This window comes from Gossypium hirsutum, chromosome A05 (assembly GCF_007990345.1).
Source record: "Gossypium hirsutum isolate 1008001.06 chromosome A05, Gossypium_hirsutum_v2.1, whole genome shotgun sequence".
Taxonomy (NCBI): Eukaryota; Viridiplantae; Streptophyta; class Magnoliopsida; order Malvales; family Malvaceae; genus Gossypium; species Gossypium hirsutum.
In genome coordinates, this window is record NC_053428.1 from 12,997,029 (window position 1) to 13,018,215 (window position 21,187).

Genomic DNA, 21,187 nt, shown 5'->3' on the forward strand with positions numbered 1-21,187 from the left:
TGATTTATATGAAATAAAATAATGATAATTAGACTTGGAAAAAATAATTATGATAAAAGAAATTTAAAATATTTATTAATTTTTTCTGAAAGGTAAAATATTTAATAATTAATCACGTCTGATTGAATTATTTATTTTATTTACAGCCCAAGCCAAAGCGAGTCAAAGAAATCTTTGCTCCTCAACCGAGTTGTGAAATATCTATCCTTACTACCAGAGATCATATTTTAACCCCAAACTCCAAAAGAGAGCGTGAACTTCACGCCACACCATTTATTTGTGATTTGCCCACCAAACCCACTATAATTAGTACGTGTAATTCACGGTCCAATCTCCCACATGAAAAGGGACACCCCGCAACCTCCCCCCAGTTTTACAAAAACAAAAGCATGAGAGAAAAATAAGGTAAAAAACAAAAAACATATGCTCGAATAGAGACGATCTTTAACGTATGTTTAGTTAAAAGATTGGCCATGATTTTTGAAAAGAACAAATAACATGTGGCCATTAAAAGGCAAACCACTTCGTTAATTACTCACATGTCAAGGAAGGAACTCGGTCACTTTTTCAAGTTTTTTACCTCCTTGGGATTTGCTTCTTTTAAATTTAATAATCTGTTTTTGTTTTTCTTGAAAATTCTTTGGCCTTTTTCATGTACTGAATACCCAATGAAGACATGACATATCATATATGCCAGGTGACGTGGAGGATCTTTATTGTTGTCTGGTAATGGAGAAAATGGGTTATATGAGGAAAGGAAGATAGAGAGAAGTGTGGGGTAAGGGTAAGGGGCAAAAGGGTGAATTATTTAGTTAAGGAGTTTGGACCCGCAATTTACAAAATTGCCTTCTTTCTTTTTAGTCTATACGTCTTTTAATCGATTTCCATGGCAGTGATTAAAGCTTTTTGCTTTGGGTGATAAGAGAGAGAAAAGATCCTTATCCTGTGGAATTCCAAGGCAACCCTTCTTCTCTAGCAGAAGAATCTATCTTCCTTCTTCCCCATTGTTTTTTTCTGCTTTCTATTTGATATATACTGCTTTTATTTGTTTGTTTTTATTACTTTTTATTGGAAATATTCCCTTTTTTCCTTTTTTTATGAACTTTTACGAATAGGCTTTGTTCCTTTGTTGTAAAAAGAAAAGGAATGTCGAATGTTATATTGTGGGGGTGGTGGCATTGGGTATGAGTTTGAGCTAAAAGTCAGGGTTTATTATTATTATTATTATTATTATAGTAAGAGGATAGATATTGGTGAAAATTTGTGTGTTACTGATTTTTGGAGCAAATTCATTTTGGGGTGTTTTGGTTCTGGATATTAGCAAAAACTCCTGTTTCTAAAGCAGTTTCCATGAGTTTTCAGTGAAAAGATCTTTGGATGGGTAGAGTTCTCAAGTCTTCTTGAATTAATCCAAAGCCAAAGCCAAAAGATTTATGATCCTGTCTGATTGTGTTTCCTTGAGAAAATTTTAGTTGCCATCGAGTGATCAAAGCTTTGTTCTTTATTGAGCTCGGATTGAGGAAGGATTACTGTTTTGATGGTGCATGAGGTGAGTTAAGGGCTTTGAAATGATGATGAGAAGAAGAAAAGATGAGGCAAAGGTCATGAGTCCAATGTTTCCTAGGCTTCATGTGAATGATACAGAGAAAGGGGGGCCAAAGGCACCTCCAAGGAACAAAATGGCTCTCTATGAGCAACTCAGTATCCCTTCCCAACGGTTCAACTCAGCACTCCCACTTCCACCAAATAATACCAATAGCTTGGTTCCTTCAATATCATCAAGCCATGTAAGTTTGCTGATTTTTCTTAAACCATATGATGCAATAGTTTTCTTCCTTTCTTAATCAGAAGGTTATTCATATTTGTAGGGTGAAGGTAATGAAAGTAGTATGTTTATGCCATTCGAAAACTCCCATGAACCTTCAAGTTTGGCTGAGAAGTTCCATTCCTATTCCATCCATGGGGCTAAAATAAGTAGCACAAAAGAAAATCAACATAATCAATTCCCCAAAGCTACTGATTACCATAGTTCGGATACCACTCCATCAACTACTGCAGTTTGTAAAAGTACATTTCTATCTCCCCACTTCTCCAACTTTAAGAAATTTTCTCCAAGGAAGCTAGGGCATGATGATGACCTTAGGGTTCCTACCTCTGTTCTGTCCGGAATAGATCGAAGCTGCAGTTGCAATAAGCACGGTGAAAATCAGGAACGTTTCCCAGAATTGAACTTGAGTTATTCAATGCAACTTCGAAGTGCTAATGAAATTTCTGTAGGTCCAAAGTCTAAAAGATATGTAGAGAACCAAGCTGAGGAGAATGGAAGATTGTTTCGAAGCAATCAAGACTTTTGGCTGATACATCATCCAACCTGTCAACCAAAATGAAGAACTCAAAATCGTTAAAACGTCCCCATAATTCCTGTAACAAAGAAAACAAAATCAGCTCAGTGGATATACTAAACGGTGAGGTTCGTGCAAATGCTTGGTTGCATCATGAATCTGGCAGATCTCTGGAAAATGCTTCCAATGTGAGAAACGAGTCATGCTCGAGACAATCACTTGGAGTTGATAATGGCAGTCTGAATGCGCTTGAAACCAGATATAAAACTCATGAAGAAAAAAATGCTGGGACAACGCAAGTCAGGGGTCTAAACAGACATAATAAGGTCCCAAGTACCTCCATGCTGGAGTCTGTATATTGTTTGAATATGTGCCCTGATGATATTGTGGGAATAATAGGTCAAAAGCATTTCTGGAAAGTACGAATAGCTATTATCGAGTAAGTATCCCACTTCTGTTGTTACGTGCATGCACCTCTGCTAATGAACATCAGAAGTATGTGGAATGTTGAATTTTGTTCTACACAGCTGCATTTTAAGTCACTTTCATTAGCTTTCTCCATAAATCAATGCAGACTCGATTACCCTGCTTTTGCATATTGGAGACAATGAACTCTAAGAATTTGTGAAAGTTTTGTAGTATGTGCATGGTGTCTTTCAGTTCATGATAAGAAATTGTTGACTAGGTGTGTACCCTGCAGATACCCTTCGGTCATACCGTTTTTTAAATGGTTGACATATCGCTGTTCATGTCATTTCAAGTAATTTCGGTTCAACTTACACAGCGGATCATCATCTCCTTGGGGTTTTTCTCCACCTGGAAGTCAGTGGTTAGTTCCTGTAATGTCTCCTTCCGAAGGACTTGTCTACAAGCCATACGCAGGGCCTTGTCCTCCAACTGCAGGTATCTTGGCACCGGTTTATGGCAGCTGTGGTCCTCTGAACCTAGCCACGGGAGGTGGGGACTTTCTGAGCTCAACTTATGGTGTTTCTGCTTCTTACCAGCAGGGATTTGGGATTCTTCCTGGCAACCCTCCCATAGGTCAGACCTATTTTCCACATTACGGCACGCCAGTTAGGAATCCATCCGTTTCCGGCTCAGTAGTTGAGTAGGTGAGCCCGTTTACTGGAGTCAAATCAATGGGCAATCGGTTATCAACAGGTGATGTGAACTTCACCATAGCTCAACAGAGTTCTTGCAACATATCAAGTCAGATGAGTCAAGCGATCTCATTTTGTGTTACAAAACTGCCTGCGTCGAAAGAGAGCGAAATACAAGCAAGTACAGCAAGTAGTCCCTCTGAGAGGACAAAAGGGGATGCACTTCCTCTTTTTCCAACCAAACCCACAACTCAGGCATGTACTCACAAAGCTGATACTAGTGGGCAGCAAACACGGGTAATTAAGGTTGTACCGCAAAACCGCAAATTAGCAACCGAATCAGCAGCTCGGATCTTCCAGTCTATACAAGAAGAAAGAAAACAGTTAGATTAGATTTTTGAATCTAATATGACCTACTTCACACGGAAAATGACTGCATACTCTTCGTCAAATATTTGATGTTTATCTATCTGTAACTCTTATATGCTAATAACATGTACATAGGCAACTTAAGGTTGAAAAGTTGCATTTTATGGTCAACAGCCTTTTCCAAACATGCAGTTTTTGCTGCAAATACTGGCCGTGTTAGGAAATCATATATCAAGCATGTACTACACCGAACTCCTGGAATTATCAAGGATTGCAAGTCTGTGCTTCAAAAACTTTAGCCTCAGACACCTGAGTGCTTTGAATACTCTGCAATCTTAGAAGTAGCTTTCATGTTCACATTGATGTTGAAATATTGCCCAGACCTAGCATTTCTTGATAGCCTATGAACAATAGAACTTACAATTATAAAATCCAACCACCTGGATTCATGAAGCTAGGACTTGGGATTATTGAAAAGGATGGTTAGAACAAACTTTTAGCATGCAAATGGAAATTATGCATCAATTTTATTGATTTGCGATGGCTCTACAAGCACTTGTCAGAATATCCAGGGCCACCATAAAAGAAATGGGTACCAAAGTTGTTGAGGTTTCCCATTTGTAAATAATAGCATTCAGGATTTGTCACATTTGGAAGAACATCTTCAGCGTCTTTTATAGCTTCAGACTCATTCATGTACCTAATGATTCGGAAATAACTTGCTTTCTTAAAGCCTTAATTAGGAAAATGGCCGCTTCCCATTTGAGTAGAGTGTGAGGGCCTAGTAATCTGTAATTAACAATCTCCGCACCCCAAGTTATTCCTCTGTCAGATAATCTGTTGAAGATTGAACCTGGCCAGTAACCTAAATCTATTTCCTGTATCCTCAGCCACTAGTTTCCACTTTGGTTGTCCTGAAACGTTTTCCATTGGGTCATTTTATGTTTGGAAATGACTAATCTTAACGAAAAACAACTTTCGACCTAAAAAAACTGAGTAAACAGCAATAGCCTTGAACAAGAAAATGTGTTTTACCTTGTGCATATAAATGCTCATCTCAATTTGCTCGCCTGCATAGGTGGAAACAGGTTCTATCTTCCCGCCGAGACCCAACTTATTGCTGGTTTGCACAAATCCAGGACATTCAGGGTTATAGCAACCGGTTCTTTGATAGCCATCGCTCTAAACATTCCCCAAACAATATGAACCGTGATAGTTTGATTATTTAACAAGATGTTTGAGATACATATAGGAGGAATCAAGTAAACTTACTGTCCAATGTGATTATAGTAAGTTCATAAGCCAGGCCAAAGTGATTCAAAACAAGGGAAGGGTTATGATATGAATGAGAAATTTTCCATGGGAAAAAAACTCACCTGCCATCCAGCTTCCATGGTGTTTACTTCATCTCTCTGGCCACCAAACCCAAATTTGTGCTAAGCTAAACTCGTTATTAAATGTTGCTGGTTTTCATATTGTTAGAATTAACATGTTTTAATCTCGTTTTAAATGTGTTTTTGGGTCATTATTCGATATTAATTGTGAATTTTATACCCCTAATATTTTAAATTCATATTTTAATGCTTAATAAAGTAGAACGAAAAACAAGCAAAAAACTGGAGTGTTGGAGTAAGCTACAAGAGCCATATGGGCTGAGCTATTTCACACAGCTAGACCATACAGACGTGTGGTAGACTGTCGATTTCACGGGATTTCACCCTGAATTGCGAAAAATCACGATTTTTAAGTTGTTTGGACATTTTGAGGCATATATATAACAAAAATAAGAAGATAGAAGAGAGCTGTCAGAGAATATAAAAAAAACAACTCGAAAAATACTATTGAAACCGACTTTGAAGCAGATTTTCGTCAAGATTGAAGACTCTTAGTTGATTTCTTAGTAAGTTATAATGAGTTTCTTTTTTTCGATTATATTGTATATTAGATGTGTTATTTTCAATTATAAACTAATTTTCTAAATACTTAGGAGAGATAGACTGTATGATAGATTGTGTCGTTTAATTTTTATTTTATGCAATAAATATTTAGCTTCTTGTTCTTAATTATGTATGCTTAATTCTTGGTTTGATATTTCTAAATTATTAATTTGCGTTTGATCTGGTTAAATCGGAGGTTGAATAGACCCTATTTAAGAGTAAATATTGCTTGAGTGGAGTTGCATGCAATCCTAGAAATATGACGATATAAATCTATCGAATTAGAATCAAATCTAATAGGAGAATCCATAGCAGAGTTAATGCGATAATAGAAGTTTTAATTTAATTTATCAACCCAGAGTCAGTTGCTCTTATGCTCAAAAGAGATATTAGCATCATTTACGAATTTTTAATTGAGTATTGTTTTTCTTTTTGGTTGTTAATCGATTACTTTCGTGTTTTTTTCTTTACCGTGTTCGTTAGTTAATTAATTTAGTTAATTTTAATTTTAATCAATCGTTCGAATTATTCGATTAAATAATAAAAATACGGTAATTATTAATACTTTTAATTTTCGTTGGAATCATATTTTACTTAATACAGAGTCTCCCCTCATTTGTAACTGATCTTGAATTTTTAAGAGTAATAGAATTCTTAGGCATTTACTCAGACATCTTGTGTGCATTCTTTCTTTGGCTTTCTTTTGCTTATTTGTAGCTTCTTTTGGCACAATCGCTTCTACTGTACAACTATATAAATTGGTGCCTTGAAGGAATTCTTAAGAAATCCTTAAAGAATCCTCATTTTTTGATGCAATGTCTGACTTAAGTGAGTTCAGACGAGCAGATCGCTTAAAGCCACACAGATTGCAAGACGAAAGGTCTAACCCGTGACATTTGCACTGCTCCAAAATAGTTGCCATCGGTCACAAAAACTTGAGCATACCCAATCATTATTTTCGTTCTTGTATTAATCATATCTTAGAGATTTTTTTTTTAGTTTTGTAGGGAATGAAATGAGAGAGCAAGTAAATTTCGAAAAGCTACATCATGATTTTGGAGGATATTAGCGCTAAGCTATTTAATGTAGGATGTGGAGAAGTCAAGACCGGTGCATTACTGACTGGAATTTTGGTTTTGTCGAAAGTAAGCAAGGTTCGAGGAAAAACAAAGGCAAACACTATCAAAGCTAAAAAGTAAAACCCCAAACGGATACTCAACATTTCCATCTAAACCACCTATTTTTCTAGTTTCTGATCCCAAAGCCATGGCCGATGCATTTGTTTCAGCAGTTTTGCAGCAGCTAACAGCCGTTGTTTACCGAGACATTGAAAAAGAGGTGACCCTTGTTGTGGATGTAAGGAAAGAAGCCCAGAAGCTGAAAACAATTCTCCAGACTCTCCAAGCAGTGTTGATGGATGCGGAGAAAAGGCAAGTTAACGAGGCAGCTGTTAAACTCTGGTTGGAAAAGCTTAAAGCCACCTCATATGACATGGATGATCTGATTGATGACTGGAACACCTTTGTTCTTAAATTCCAAGTTTCAAACAACAAGGTTTGTTTATGTATGCCATCCCCGTGCTTTTTTTTCCGCAAAATTGTTCTTCATCATGATTTCGCTGTCAACATAAGGGATCTGAATAAAAGATTCCAAGCGATTGCCATAGAAAAAGATATGTTCAGTTTTGAATTAAATAGGGACAGTGGAGAATCTGAGCGGCCAGTTACTACCTCGTTTCTAGATGTGTCCGAAATTTATGGTAGAGACCAAGAAAAGAATGCTATAATTCGTACGTTGCTCTTCGAAAATAGTCAACAACAAGGCCTTCCTATCATCTCTGTAGTTGGAATGGGAGGGATCGGGAAAACAACTCTTGCCCAATTAGCCTACAATGACCAGGAGGTGAAAGCATTCTTTGAGAAAAAAATATGGGTGTGCGTCTCGGATCCTTTTGATGAGATTAGAGTTGCCAAAGCCATTCTTGCAGCTTTAACCGGAAAGGCCCCCAGTGTGGCTGAACTAGAGAGTTTGTTACAGAAGATACATCTATCAATCGAGAGGAAGATGTTCCTTCTCATTTTGGATGATGTGTGGACCGAAGATCCCATGAAGTGGGAATCATTGAAACACTCTCTCAAGTGCGGAACTCCGGGAAGCAAGGTCTTGATCACCACACGTAAGGAGAATGTTGCGAAAATCATGGGGAGCACGATGCTGTTCCCGTTGGGGCAACTGTATGAGGAGGAATGTTGGTCGTTGTTCAGTCAGGTTGCATTATTCGGAAGACCTAGTGGGGACCGCAAAGGTTTGGAGGAAATTGGAAAGAAGATAGCAAAAAAATGCAAGGGCTTGCTGCTTGCTGCAAAGGTTCTTGGGGGACTCTTACGCTTCAAAAAGTCCAAAGAACAGTGGCAGAGTGTGTTGAACAGCGAGCTATGGGAACTTGAAGAAGTAGAGAAAGGTCTTTTCCCTTCCCTGTTATTGAGCTACTATGATTTGCCTTCAACCTTGAGGTAGTGCTTTGCATATTGTGCCCTGTTTATAAAAGATTCAGTGATAGAGAAAGATAAGTTGATCAAATTGTGGATGGCCCAAGGTTTCTTCAGGGGAATGTTACATAAAGTGATGGAGCTCATTGGTAAAGAATGCTTTGATGACTTAGCCATGCGCTCCTTCTTTCAAGACTTCCAAAAAGATGAAAACAACAACAGTGTCATGAAATGCAAAATGCATGATATAGTGCACGATTTTGCACGGTTTTTGACCAAAAATGAATGTCTTATGCTGGCAATGGAAGTTGTAAAAGAGCCTTCAAGGATAGACTCTTACAATGGAAATTTTCGTCATCTGGTTATGGTGCTTGAGAAGGAGAGTCCATTTTCTTCTTACATTTGTAACGTTGAAAAGCTTCGTAGCCTGTTAATCAAGTCATATAACAAAAACAGTTTGATCAGCGGAGCTTTGCCTAAGTTATTCGATCAATTGAAATGCCTAAGGAGTTTGGACTTGAGTTGGGGTTCGATTAAAGAAATACCAAAAGGGATAGGGAAATTGATAAATTTGAGATACCTGAAGCTCAGCGATAACCATGATCTGCTAGAATTGCCAGAAACCTTGTGTGATTTGTATAATCTACAGACTTTAGACCTAATGCAATGTCGAAGTCTTCTAAAACTCCCTTCTGGGATTGGAAAGCTTATGAATTTGATGTTGTTCCAATAGGGTCAGAAGCGTGTAAATTATTGTACTAAAAAATCACACAAAGTTCAATTCCTAGGGAAGAGAGGTGGATCACATGGATCTCTTAAATACCAAGTCTTTCCTTAGACAGAATATCTCTTCTATAGTAATTTAATAACATAATTAAATACTACTATTATACCCTCAAATATTGAAAGAAAAATAGGACAAGAAAGAACATAAGAGTTTTAACGAGGTTCGGTAAATTATACCTACGTCCTCGGGCACTAACACCAGATGATAACTTTACTATCTCCAAAATATTACAAACAAATAGAATTCCTTAAGAATTCTCAAATGGGAGAAGAGAGAAAACTAAGAGAGAAAGATTGGTTGGGATGGTTGAAATGAAAAATGAAAAGGCCTATTTATAGTTGAAGTTCAGGGACTAACTTGCAAATGGCCTAAAAAATTAGGGACCAAAATTGCAATTATCCCATTCAACTTTTCAACATTCGGTGCAACTTGCTCAACCTTTTTAACAAGTTGCTTCCTACCTTTGTTGACCTTTCAACAATCTCCACCTTGAAGATTTGATTAGGATAATCACATCTTCACACACTTCCTTCAACTCCCCAAATTTGATAAAGCTATCTTTTGTAGTGCCTCCAAATGCGCTCTCGAGCGCCATACACCTAAAGGTGCTCAAATTCTCAGGATGTTAATCAAGTTCAAACAATGATTAAACTTGATTGTTGTTACCACCTTGGTCATCATATGTGCGGGATTATCTGCTGTCGGAATCTTCTGAAGTAGAATTTTTCCTTTTTCAAAGACTTCTCGCACAAAGTGATATCTTACGTCGATATGCTTGGTTCTTGAATGATAGACTTGATTTTTTGCTAAATGAATAGCACTCTGACTGTCACAATATAGACTAATGTGACTTTGAACAACTCCCAAGTCTTTCAATAATCCATTAAGCCAAATAGCCTCCTTAACAGCTTCTGTAACTGCCATATATTCTGCCTCTGTAGTAGACACAGCTACTGTAGACTGTAAGGTAGACTTCCAACTCACTGGGGCTTTCGCAAGAGTAAACAGATACCCCGTAGTTGAACGACGTTTATCTAAATCACCAGCAAAGTCGGAATCAACATATCCAACTACAAACTGACCAAGTGCTTCATCCTGTTCAAAAATTAAACCAACATTTACGGTTTTTCGAAGATACCGTAGAATCCATTTCACAGCTTGCCAATGTCCTTTTCCAGGATCATGCATATACCTGCTCACAACTCCAACAGCTTGTGAAATGTCAGGCCTCGTACACACCATCGCATACATCAAACTCCCAACTGCATTAGCATATGGGACTTTCGCCATATATTCTCTTTCATCTTCAGTCTTCGGAGATAATTGAGCACTAAGTTTCAAATGAGAAGCAAGTGGGGTACTTACATGTTTTGTGTTTTCATTTACACCAAAACATTATAATACCTTTTTTCAGATATTGCTTCTGATTTAAACAGAGCTTGCCTCTCGGTCTATCTCTACTTATCTCCATGCCGAGAATCTTCTTGGCCTCACCTAGATCTTTCATCTCGAACTCTTGATTCAACTGAGCCTTCAGCTTATCTATCTCATTTTGGCTCTTCGAAGCGATTAACATATCATCAACATACAAGAGTAGATAAATCAAAGATCCGTCATGCAGCTTCTGCAAATACACACAATTGTCATATTTGCTTCTTGTGTACTTCTGCCTTCTCATAAAGCTATCAAATCGCTTGTACCACTGCCTCGGGGATTGCTTCAATCCATATAGCGATTTGTTCAGCTTACAAACCCAATTTCTACCACCAGCATCTGTGTATCCTTCGGGCTGAGTCATATAGATCTCCTCTTCTAACTCATCATGCAAGAAATCCGTCTTAACATCAAGTTGAGCTAGCTCCAAATTCAACTGTGCTACCAAGGCCAACAAAATTCTAATGGAGGAATGCTTCACAACAGGGGAAAATACATCATTGTAGTCAATTCCCTCCTTCTGAGCGTAGCCTTTAGCTACCAATCTTGCCTTGTAGCGAATATCCTTCTTGCTAGGAGATCCATCTTTCTTTGCGAATACCCACTTGCATCCGATTGCCCTTTTATCTTTCGGTAATTGCGCCAACTCCCAAGTATTGTTCTTCCGGAGAGACTGCATTTCTTCATCCAATGCGCTTTTTCATTTATCACTTTCTAAGCTTTGCATTGCTTCTTGATAAGTGATAGGAATATCATCAACAACGGGAAGGGCGTAGGCCACCATATCAGTAAATCGAGTAGGTTTACGAATTTCTCTCCGTGGCCTTGCAACTGCAACTGGTTCTGGTGTACTTAGTGGTTCTTGGGTCAGAACCTCTTCAACCTCTAATTCCTCCATCGTGGCTGGAGAATTAGACTTATTAACTGGGCAAATCCCCATCTGCTCAAGCTCCACCTGTTTTGGAGTACACTCCACCTGCTGTGGAGTATTGCTCGTCTGAATATCTTTATCTGCTACCTTTTTCAATGTGGCAGATTCATCAAAGATAACATCTCTGCTACAGATCATTTTCTTTGTGCTTAAACACCAAAGACGAAATCCCTTCACTCCAGAAGTGATTCCCATAAAGAGAGCTTTCTTTGCCCTCGGATCTAACTTTGACTCCTTCACATGGTAATATGCAGTGGATCCAAACACATGTAAGGAATCATAATCTGTAGCCTGTTTTCCAGACCATACCTCCATAGGAGTTTTTCTTTCTAATGCAGATGATGGCAAACGATTAACAAGATGGCCAGCGTATGTCACAGCCTCAGCCCAAAATTGCTTGCCCAACCCAGCATTGGACAACATACATCGAACTTTCTCCAGCAATGTTCGATTCATACGCTCTGCCACTCCATTCTGTTGTGGTGTATCCCTAACTGTGAAGTGTCGAACAATACCATACTCTTGGCACACATCGAAGAACGGATCACTTTTATATTCCCCTCCATTGTCCGTCCTAAGCCGCTTGATTTTCTTGCCAGTCTGGTTTTCGATCATAGTTTTCCATTTAAGAAAAACTCTAAGCACTTCATCCTTAGTTCTCATGGTATACACCCAAACTCTTCTGGAAAAGTCATCAACAAAAGTAACAAAGTAGTGTTTTCCTCCCAATGAAGGTGTCTTGGAAGGCCCCCACACATCTGAGTGAACATATTCCAAAATACCTTTTGTATTATGGATAGCAGTACCGAATTTCACTCTCTTTTGCTTTCCCAGAACACAGTGCTCACAAAATTTTAATTTGCAAGCCTTTGCACCTTTCAACAATCCTTGCTTTGCCAGAATTTGTAAGGATTTTTCGCTGGCATGTCCCAACTTCATATGCCACAACTGCATTGAGTCCAAGTCTTTGTTACCGGAAGCTGCAGCGACTGCTCCAATAACTGTACTACCTTGGTAGTAATACAAGTTATTTTTCCTGATGCCCTTCAATATCACAAGTGCGCCAGATGTCACTTTCAAAATCCCATCTCTCATAGTAACAACTGAACCATTGGATTCCAAGGCTCCCAATGAGATGAGATTTTTCTTCAAACTGGACACGTACCGAACATCAGTCAGAACTCTGGTTGATCCATCTTGATTCTTTAATTGGATTGAACCTATCCCAACAGTTTTACAGGCATTGTCATTGCCCATATAAACAACTCCTCCATTTAGTTCTACTAAATCAGAGAACCACTCCCGGTTAGGGGACATATGATAGGTACAACCCGAATCCAATATCCACTCATCTGAGTGGAACGACGATGATGATGCAACTAGTGATAGTTCAGAGTCACTAGTATCATGCTTTGCAACACAAGCATCTACAGCAGCTTTTCCCTTACTCTTCAGCTTTGGACAATTTTTCTTCCAGTGGCCTTTCTCATGACAAAAAGCACATTCATCTTTCCCGAGTCTGGACTTTAACTTTGATCTCCCCTTTTGAGTTTTCTTCCGAGTGTATGAACGACCTCGGACTACTAAAGCTTCTGTATCTCTGATTGAGTTTTTCTGTTTGTCCTTCTTTCTCTGTTCATAACTGTATAAGGCCGCACAGACTTCGCTCAGAGATATATCACTCCTGCCATGAAGTAGAGTAGTTTCTAGGAACTCAAACTCCTCAGGAAGTGACCCCAACAGCATCAAAGCCAAATCTTCATCTTTGAATGTCTCATCCATATTCAGCAAATCAGTGACTAACTGATTAAATTTGGTGATGTGATCATTCATTGTGGTACTTGAGACGTATGTGAAGTGAAACAGTCTTTTCTTCAAGTGGAGCTTATTTTGACTGTTTTTCTTCAAAAAATTTTCTTCAAGTGCCACCCACAACTTATTTGCAGAAGTCTCCTTTGAAAAAGCATACCTCTGCTCTCGAGAAAGGCATGATCGAATTGTGCCACATGCCAACCGATTGATCGCCTTCCAATCTTTCTCCTGTACATCATCTGGTTTCTCTTCATCAATGGCAATGTCTAGACCCTGCTGAAAAAGGGCATCTAGAACCTCACTTTGCCACATACCAAAATGGCTCGTGCCATCAAAGATCTCCACGGCCAATCTTGCATTTGCAATTGTCGGTCTTGTCCACATGGACGATGTTGAAGCTCCTACACCGACCGTTTTCTCCATAATCTTTCAATATACCTAAGGAAATCTTTTCTGATGTGGAAGATCAGTTTAAACTGCAACCACAGAGCATACTACGATTAACCTTCGGCTCTTGATACCACTTGTTGTTCCAATAGGGTCGGAAGCGTGTAAATTATTGTACTAAAAAATCACACAAAGTTCAATTCCCAGGGAAGAGAGGTGGATCACATGGATCTCTTAAATACCAAGTCTTTCCTTAGACAGAATATCCCTTCTATAGTAATTTAATAGCACAATTAAATACTACTATTATACCCTCAAATATTGAAAGAAAAATAGGACAAGAAAGAACACAAGAGTTTTAACGAGGTTCAGTAAATTATACCTACGTCCTCGGGCACTAACACCAGGTGATAACTTTACTATCTCCAAAATATTACAAACAAATAGAATTCCTTAAGAATTCTCAAATGGGAGAAGAGAGAAAACTAAGAGAGAAAGATTGGTTGGGATGGTTGAAATGAAAAATGAAAAGGCCTATTTATAGTTGAAGTTCAGGGATTAACTTGCAAATGGCCTAAAAAATTAGGGACCAAAATTGCAATTATCCCATTCAACTTTTCAACATTCGGTGCAACTTGCTCAACCTTTTTAACAAGTTGCTTCCTACCTTTGTTGACCTTTCAACATTTGAGGCACCTTGATAATTGGGAGACGTTCGGGTTGAGATCCATGCCTAAAGGAATGCGAAGACTAACAGGCCTTCGGTCATTAAAGGAGGTAGTGGTGAGCGATGGTTCCAATGGCAATAAAACATTTACCCTTGGAGATTTGGCCAACTTGAGTTACCTTCGAGGGGATTTAAAGATACGAGGATTGGGAAATGCAGGAGATGTGACTGAGGCTAGAAAAGCAAAACTGCATAGCAAGAAAGACCTCTTCGGTTTGACTCTGAACTTTGATTCCAGTACTGCGAGAATGTGTGATGAAGATACGATTCTTGAAGCCTTACAGCCACCTGGTAACATGGAAAGGTTGGACATAAGGTGCTTCAATGGACCCATCTTGTTCCCCAGTTGGCTGAACTCATCAGCGTTGGCCCAGCTGAGGCATGTTACACTCGGCAATTGCAGAAACTGGACTCTTTTACCTCCCTTAGGAGAACTGCCTTCCTTAGAATCACTCCAAATATTAAACATGAACGGAGTGAAGAAAGTGGGGGAGGAATTTCTGGGATTAAGAAAAGAAGAGGGGCAAACATCAACTCCTTCATCTTCATCACCTATGATTGCCTTCCCAAATTTGAAATCTCTTCGCTTCTCAAACATGGTAAAGTGGAAACACTGGATTAATTGTGAAATCCCATCTACAAGAGTTGCAGAAATGGATAACGCAATCATGCCACGGCTTCAGTCCTTGGACCTTCAGAGATGCGGGATGTTAAAGGCTTTGCCGCACTACCTTCTTGGATTGACAAGCCTAAAGGAACTGAGCGTTGATTGGTGCCCCGTTCTTGTAGAATACTGCCAAAAAGAGTGGTCCAACATCTCTCGCATTCTGAACATTAGACTCGATGGTGTTTATGTTCAAAGAAGTAGCCATTGAACTTCTTCTCTGGATTCAGGATATAATATTTTCCAACTATTGAACTGGTATGATTCGTTCATTACTGCTTTTGATTTTTTTGCTCCAATTTATGCGACTTTCTTGGAGTTCTTTTTCTGGGTATTACCAACTGAATTGGTACAATGATAATATAGTTTACACATTTGATTTTATAGATGGCAACTCGTTATTTGGAGCACTGATGTTGATGAACTTGAATGAAGAAGGTTGTATACTAAGTAGCATTAATAAAAGTGTCAATCCCATTGCGGATCCTCATAGCCAATGATGCATGAAGTGCAGCACCATAAGGAAGAACATCTTCATTGATCATAAGGTAGGGAGAGTAGACTGTTACGAGCAGCGGTTTGGTCACATCTTGCATACCAGGCATGAAGAATGATACGCTGGAATTGCCTCTTGGTAAAATGCAAAATCCTCGGATCCCTTCACTGGCTGCACCAAGCATATCCCCTGCCACTTCCCAGAAGTGATTGTGCAAGTCCTTGTTGTTTACAGTTGGAGGGAAATCGGTAGCCGGATTCTCTTTTTAATTGAAATCAGCAGTTGCATTGCACCTATATGCAGTGGCTCTAAGTAGTACTATCTTCAAAACACAGGAAATCTAGAAAAAGGTAACTTGTGAACCTCTTTCAAAACCTTTAGTTGTTCACAAGGTTTTTCTTTTCTTTAACTTTGGTGACTTAAAAAATGAATTGCTGAACGATTTGCGAAATGGCTCATAAAACGTCCAACTTTTATACCCCTAGATTCGCTGCTTAAGTTGTGCTAAATTTTCTTCTGAAAATGCTCGGAAAGTCCCACCGATTGTGACTGAATCTGGAATGACATTCAAAGCACCGCTCCCTTGCAATTTTGCATGCTTTGTTAAGTTTCACAAAATTCCAACTTTGTGCGAATGTGCTGAGACGTAGAATGTCAATAGAAAGGAATTGTTCTTTGTGATATCCTTCTTAGCCCTTTAATATGCACAAGTAGCAAAGGATAGAATGAAGTAATGGAAGAACAAAAAAAAAAGAATGGGAAAACATCAGGATGTTCCAGGGTTTAACTTGAATCATGCTTGCTGGTTTGCAAAAACCAAGTTCATACCAGCATCATTGTTAAACATGCTAAAGTAATACAAATTCAATGGAGGAATGAAATATTAAGCTCAAATACATACAGCAGCAGTAGTTAAAAAGTAGACAATAAAATTACTTAAACCTGCATAGCCAGAGCATCCATGTCCACCCTTATAGCAAAAAAAGGAGGTTTACCACTCCCAACGAAGCCAACAATGCCAGTAACCCTCATATCCCAATTCAGATTTCTCAAGTATCTTCCTCCTAATAACCCCATCCAATCAATCAAAAAGCTCAAGAAACCCGTTGGGGATTTCAGAGAACTAATTCGATGAGTTCAATGAAGAACATGAAAATACAACTGTTGGATTCCAATTCACACATGCAGGAGGAGTTGCGGTAATTAAAAATGAGAAGAAAAAAAAAGGATCCTTTTTGAGAAGGGATTGAAGAAGGAGATGTTAAATCTATTGGATTCCATGATTAAAACACAGACCTCCGCGAATGAATCTTCCAGTGCTACAAATTTCTCCTTTGCTACTATTTCAAAGGGAGTAATTAGGCTTCGAAACGATAAAATCTCCTTTTCAATACAATTAAATTATTAAACCAATCCTTTGATTTAAAAAAAATTATTAAATCAATTGAATCGAATCCAAAACATTATCAATCCGGAGTCCAGTGGACGAACGGTTTTCTTTAACTGATGGCATTTTTATAATTTCTTATGTTTTAAAATTTTTTTAAAATTATATAGATTAAATTGAAAAAAAATTACGAAATGTAAGGATCATATATTGTTTTATTTCTTAAAAAATTAAAAAAATACAAAATCTATTTATCTAATATGATGCATAAATAAACGCTACCCCTATTATCAAAATAAAATACCCTACCCTAGGCCCAATTGTGAATGAACCATTGCGTTGACTCTTCTCGTAGCGGTTCTTGAAAGCTTTGGCTAAGCCAGGTAAAATTTCCACCATTCACTGCTTTTCTTTTCCCTGTAAATTATGTTACTTTCTGTTTGATTCTCTTGTAAATTTTCCACCATTCTATGCTTTATCTTTTTCATGTCAGGACTTGCCGACCAACAAGTTACTACTGTTTCTTTGGATAAACCGGTATTATTCTCTCTGGATACTTACCACCTCCTCAATAAAATTCTTCTGTCTGGTTTAACAAAACTAGCTTTAAAATAAACTATTTTTATGTCTGGTATAGTGAGGCTGATTAATTTTGTGTCAATAACCCTTTTTGTTGCAATTAAAAAATTAGTTAGCATTCTTCAATCTAAATGGAAAATCATGTAGCAACCTTAGAGCTCTCACTCTGATAGCAATTTGAGAATTTTCTCAATTACATAAATATGCAGTTTTCAAGTGGATGATATTTGTAGAAAAGCAGAATTTAGCAAAGTGAACTGAGTTTTTGTTTTAGAACTAATCTGCAAGTGAACCTTAAGAACTTTTGATCGTGCACATTTAAGTTCAACCATTGAGAACAGGCTCTCAAATTTTACAAGAACTTCAGGTTCCATCCTGGGAAAATTTTTCCCTTTGGTAGTGTACTGAAATTTTATCTGTGCATTCATTCTTAGATCTTTTTGTTCATACTTTGGTTAATTTTGGCTCTTTCAATCAAATTTATTGTCCAAAAGTGGGGAAGAAACTTCCTTCGTCAATGTATGGCAACCTCCATGGATTCCTCAATAGTGGATCAATTTGTTTTTACATAGAATTGTTGTGCAGAAGCCTCTGAGGAAGAAACCATCTGGAAAGAAAGAAAGAAAAAAATAATTCCATCACAGTGACTGAGAGAACAGAATTTGCTGATTGAATGTCACGATCCGGTTCTAAAAAAAAGCGAAAGAGAGAGGATTTAAACATCCTTAGTGGGAGCACTAGGCCTAGAAGGAAGGGAATCGAGATAGATACCGAGAACATGGAGCAAAACAATTGCCTGATCATATTATCCATCAGATCATGGGTCGCCTGCGTTGTAACAAAGACACAGCTAGAACCTGCATTCTGTCAAAGAGATGGAGAGACATATGGACTTCTTTCTCAAGTTTAGTCTTTGATCAACGGAAAATCATTGGACAGCTGAGTGGTTTAAAAACATCTTCTGAAGTACAAACTCGGATACAAAGAAATATGAAGATGTTAGCAAATTATGTCGATGAAACCCTGCACAGACATGTTGAGGTAAACGATGGGAGAATACAGAAATTTGTTCTTCATATTACTTATTGTAAATCTGAACTTACTACTCATGTTGACCAGTGGATTGACCTGGCAATAAGAAACAATATCAAAGAGTTAGATCTCGCTGTGACATTGGATCTGCATAAAGGCTACAGTTTACCTCAATGTGTCTTAGCTGCCAGAACGATAACTGCATTAAGGGTTAATGGTTGAAAGTTGGGACCTTGTAATTATCTAAATCTTTCTAATCTGCAAAAACTGTGTCTTGGAAAGCTCCGTGTCAATGAGCAGATGATTGAGAATATGATCCGCGCCTGCCCTCTGCTTGAGGATTTCAGACTAATCTATGCTACTGGGTTAAAAGTTTTTAAGGTTTCAAATCTTGCTAAACTTAAAAGGATTGATTTGCACACTTGCTCTGAGCTGAAAGAAGTTAACCTTCAAGCACCAAATCTTGAAACATTTTGCTATGTTGTGCTGAAATATAGGTCCTACAAAATTGACCTATCCACATGCAACGCCCTTAAGAGTTTAACATTGGAAGATGCAACACTGAAGGATGAATCATTTCAAAATCATCTATCTTGTTTCCTTGCCCTTGAGAAGTTGGTCTTAAGCAAGTGTAATTTCTTGAAAAATATTACAATATCGAGCTACAAGGTTAAAATACTTATCTTGAGAGAATGCAAGCAACTAGAAGAGGCTGATATTATTAGCCCAAACCTTCTTTCATTCGAATACAAAGGTGAGAAGATGCCTTTTACTTCCTTGAATCCTTCGAGTTTAAAAGAAGCCAAGCTTTATTCTAAACCATCAGGGCAAGGTGAATCTCGATTACGCAACGAAGATAACCACACCCCTTGGTTTGCTAGATTGCAAGGATTTTTTTAAAAGTTTGATTACAGTAGAGGTTTGAAATTGGTGGTCCGCTCTGATAAGGTATCTACCTTTTTCGATTTTACTTTTTATATTGTTTTGTTATTATTCACATTTAACATCCTCACAAATTTCTGCTATTTTGCTTGTCATCCTATATCAAGAATATCGTCATTTATGAAAGGCCAAAGGGAATTTTTCTTCCACAAGTCTACGATCTCAAACTTGATGTGGTGAAATCATCAGTAGATCTTGAGGATCTTTTAGATTATATTTTACGAACATGGCGTCCATTGACACTATCATCATTGTCAACTTCCAGAAGCAGGCTCCCCAAGGTATGGTGTCCTTTGCGGTTAAAGGTTTCTACATGAATGCACCCATATAATGAATCTCAGGTGAATAATAACCTTGTTTTCTGGAACTGGATCCTTTAGTTACTTCTACTTGTCTAACTTTTTTTTTTCCGTTGTTACAGCTAGTGTGTAAGAAACTAATAACAAGAGAGAAGGATCCCAGCTGCTGCACATACAATGCTTCCGGTGACAAATGCTGGCGGCACTTTCTAGGTAACGTTGAAACTGAGAACCTTGTCAATGGCAAAAGTAAATCTGAATGGATTGCTTGGTTGAGGTCATCTAAATCCAAGTTCAAAATTAATTATTTTAGATTAAGTTGGAAGCACAGCAAACATGTTAGTCAAGGCCTCAAGGGTAGACTAATGTTTGATTGAATATGATCGGACTAGAATATGGATTTTAGTTTGTAACTTCTACATAGGTGTAGATGCAGTTCTTAGTTGTTCTCAAACTTGTTACCTTTTTTTTTTTCTTTTTATCATTGGGTCTTTAATATTTTTGTTAAAATAAAGTCCAATAATCTCATAGGAAATTTAGTGAGACGATTATTATCATTTTGACTTTATTTTATTGCACTCAAAATTTGTCTAATACCGCTGAATAAACAGACTTGAGCGATTCTTGGATATGATGTGCAAGTGATTAAAGCTCATCATTTTTTCCAAATTCGACCCCACTTTTAGTATTACCTTAGAATAATGGCATGAATAATCAATTAATGGATTTGTTGCAGTGATTTGCATATGTAAAATGATGCCCATAATAGAATGAGAATAATGAACATTCTTTGTTCCAATTACATCATCTAGTGTTGAATGATATTGAATATGTAGTTAACTTGTATATGGAAATTCTATGTGTAGGTTGGCGGCATGGATCAGCTCAATATCAACTCAAAACAAATTTTTCTATTTTTATGATTTACCTTCATCTTTGATCTCGAAACTATAGAAATGGCCTACTTAGCACACAATACGGAAGAACTTGGGCATGATATCAACATATATATATACATTGATAATACAGGGAAATATAACGGGTACAAGTCAGGGAACTGGAACCATAAAATTAATTCATGTAAACCTCAATGATAAATTCAGTTTATCAATGTCCACAATTAGCACACTACTTATTAAACATCACTCTTAAGTATCTCTGTGTGTTCACATGCCCAATGAGAAGGGAAAATCACACAATCATCTACGTTAAGCAGAAACATGAAAATGAAAGATCATCAGTCGACCAAACAGGGGTCATCCAAAAATGCATGCTTAAGCTCAGCAGCATTAACCTAATCCATTGACTTGATGTGCAGGAAAAGATTAAACCGCTTATCAACCCTCGCATGCATAAATAGCTCATTAAGCTCAAACTATCAAACAACATGACCACGAAGACCAACATCAAACATGTAAACCTCTAGCAATGCATGCAAGGAGATCCAATCATACCACACACCAAATTATTACA

General features: G+C 37.8%; 3 protein-coding genes and 2 long non-coding RNA genes across 8 annotated transcripts; 4 read left to right on the forward strand and 1 right to left on the reverse strand.

Moving 5' to 3' along the window:
• Positions 1-802: 802 nt before the first annotated feature.
• Positions 803-3,982, forward strand: LOC107941022 (protein EARLY FLOWERING 3). 2 transcript variants are annotated; one of them, XR_001695532.2, is made up of 3 exons: positions 842-1,787; positions 1,869-2,781; positions 3,043-3,982. XR_001695532.2 is itself a non-coding variant. In XM_016874515.2 (2 exons), exons 1-2 carry the CDS (start codon positions 1,569-1,571, stop codon positions 2,385-2,387), a joined length of 738 nt encoding a protein of 245 aa, XP_016730004.1. In that variant the 5' UTR covers positions 803-1,568; the 3' UTR covers positions 2,388-3,982. The 2 variants fall into 2 exon arrangements, 1 of the variants encoding a protein (XP_016730004.1); XM_016874515.2 differs by having other exon boundaries at positions 803-1,787; positions 1,869-3,982.
• LOC107941012 (uncharacterized) lies at positions 3,312-5,226 on the reverse strand. Its single transcript, XR_005927087.1, has 2 exons — positions 4,847-5,226; positions 3,312-4,725 (listed from the first exon to the last, which is right to left on the reverse strand). It is a non-coding gene; the product is annotated as an uncharacterized lncRNA (long non-coding RNA).
• Positions 5,227-7,014: 1,788 nt separating this feature from the next.
• Positions 7,015-8,265, forward strand: LOC107941013 (putative disease resistance protein RGA3). The gene has a single exon (XM_016874506.1). It carries the CDS (start codon positions 7,015-7,017, stop codon positions 8,263-8,265), a length of 1,251 nt encoding a protein of 416 aa, XP_016729995.1.
• Positions 8,266-14,317: 6,052 nt separating this feature from the next.
• On the forward strand, positions 14,318-15,190 carry LOC107941015 (putative disease resistance protein At3g14460). Its single transcript, XM_016874507.1, has one exon. It carries the CDS (start codon positions 14,318-14,320, stop codon positions 15,188-15,190), a length of 873 nt encoding a protein of 290 aa, XP_016729996.1.
• A 1,986-nt stretch (positions 15,191-17,176) lies between these two features.
• Positions 17,177-20,856, forward strand: LOC107941019 (uncharacterized). Of its 3 annotated transcripts, none has more exons than XR_001695531.2 (4): positions 17,177-17,245; positions 17,356-19,421; positions 19,523-19,696; positions 19,837-20,856. It is a non-coding gene; the product is annotated as an uncharacterized lncRNA (long non-coding RNA). The 3 variants fall into 3 exon arrangements; XR_005927090.1 differs by lacking the exon at positions 17,177-17,245 and having other exon boundaries at positions 18,042-19,421; positions 19,837-19,927; positions 20,581-20,856; XR_005927089.1 differs by lacking the exon at positions 17,177-17,245 and having other exon boundaries at positions 18,042-19,421; positions 19,523-19,756.
• The last annotated feature ends 331 nt before the right edge of the window (positions 20,857-21,187 follow it).

Bases quoted from the DNA above. Each gene is read 5' to 3' on its own strand.
- LOC107941022 (XM_016874515.2), top strand. From the start codon at position 1,569: ATGATGATGAGAAGAAGAAAAGATGAGGCAAAGGTCATGAGTCCAATG. The intron at 1,788-1,868 runs GTAAGTTTGCTG...TCATATTTGTAG, and splicing joins CTTCAATATCATCAAGCCAT to GGTGAAGGTAATGAAAGTAG.
- LOC107941013 (XM_016874506.1), top strand. From the start codon at position 7,015: ATGGCCGATGCATTTGTTTCAGCAGTTTTGCAGCAGCTAACAGCCGTT.
- LOC107941015 (XM_016874507.1), top strand. From the start codon at position 14,318: ATGCCTAAAGGAATGCGAAGACTAACAGGCCTTCGGTCATTAAAGGAG.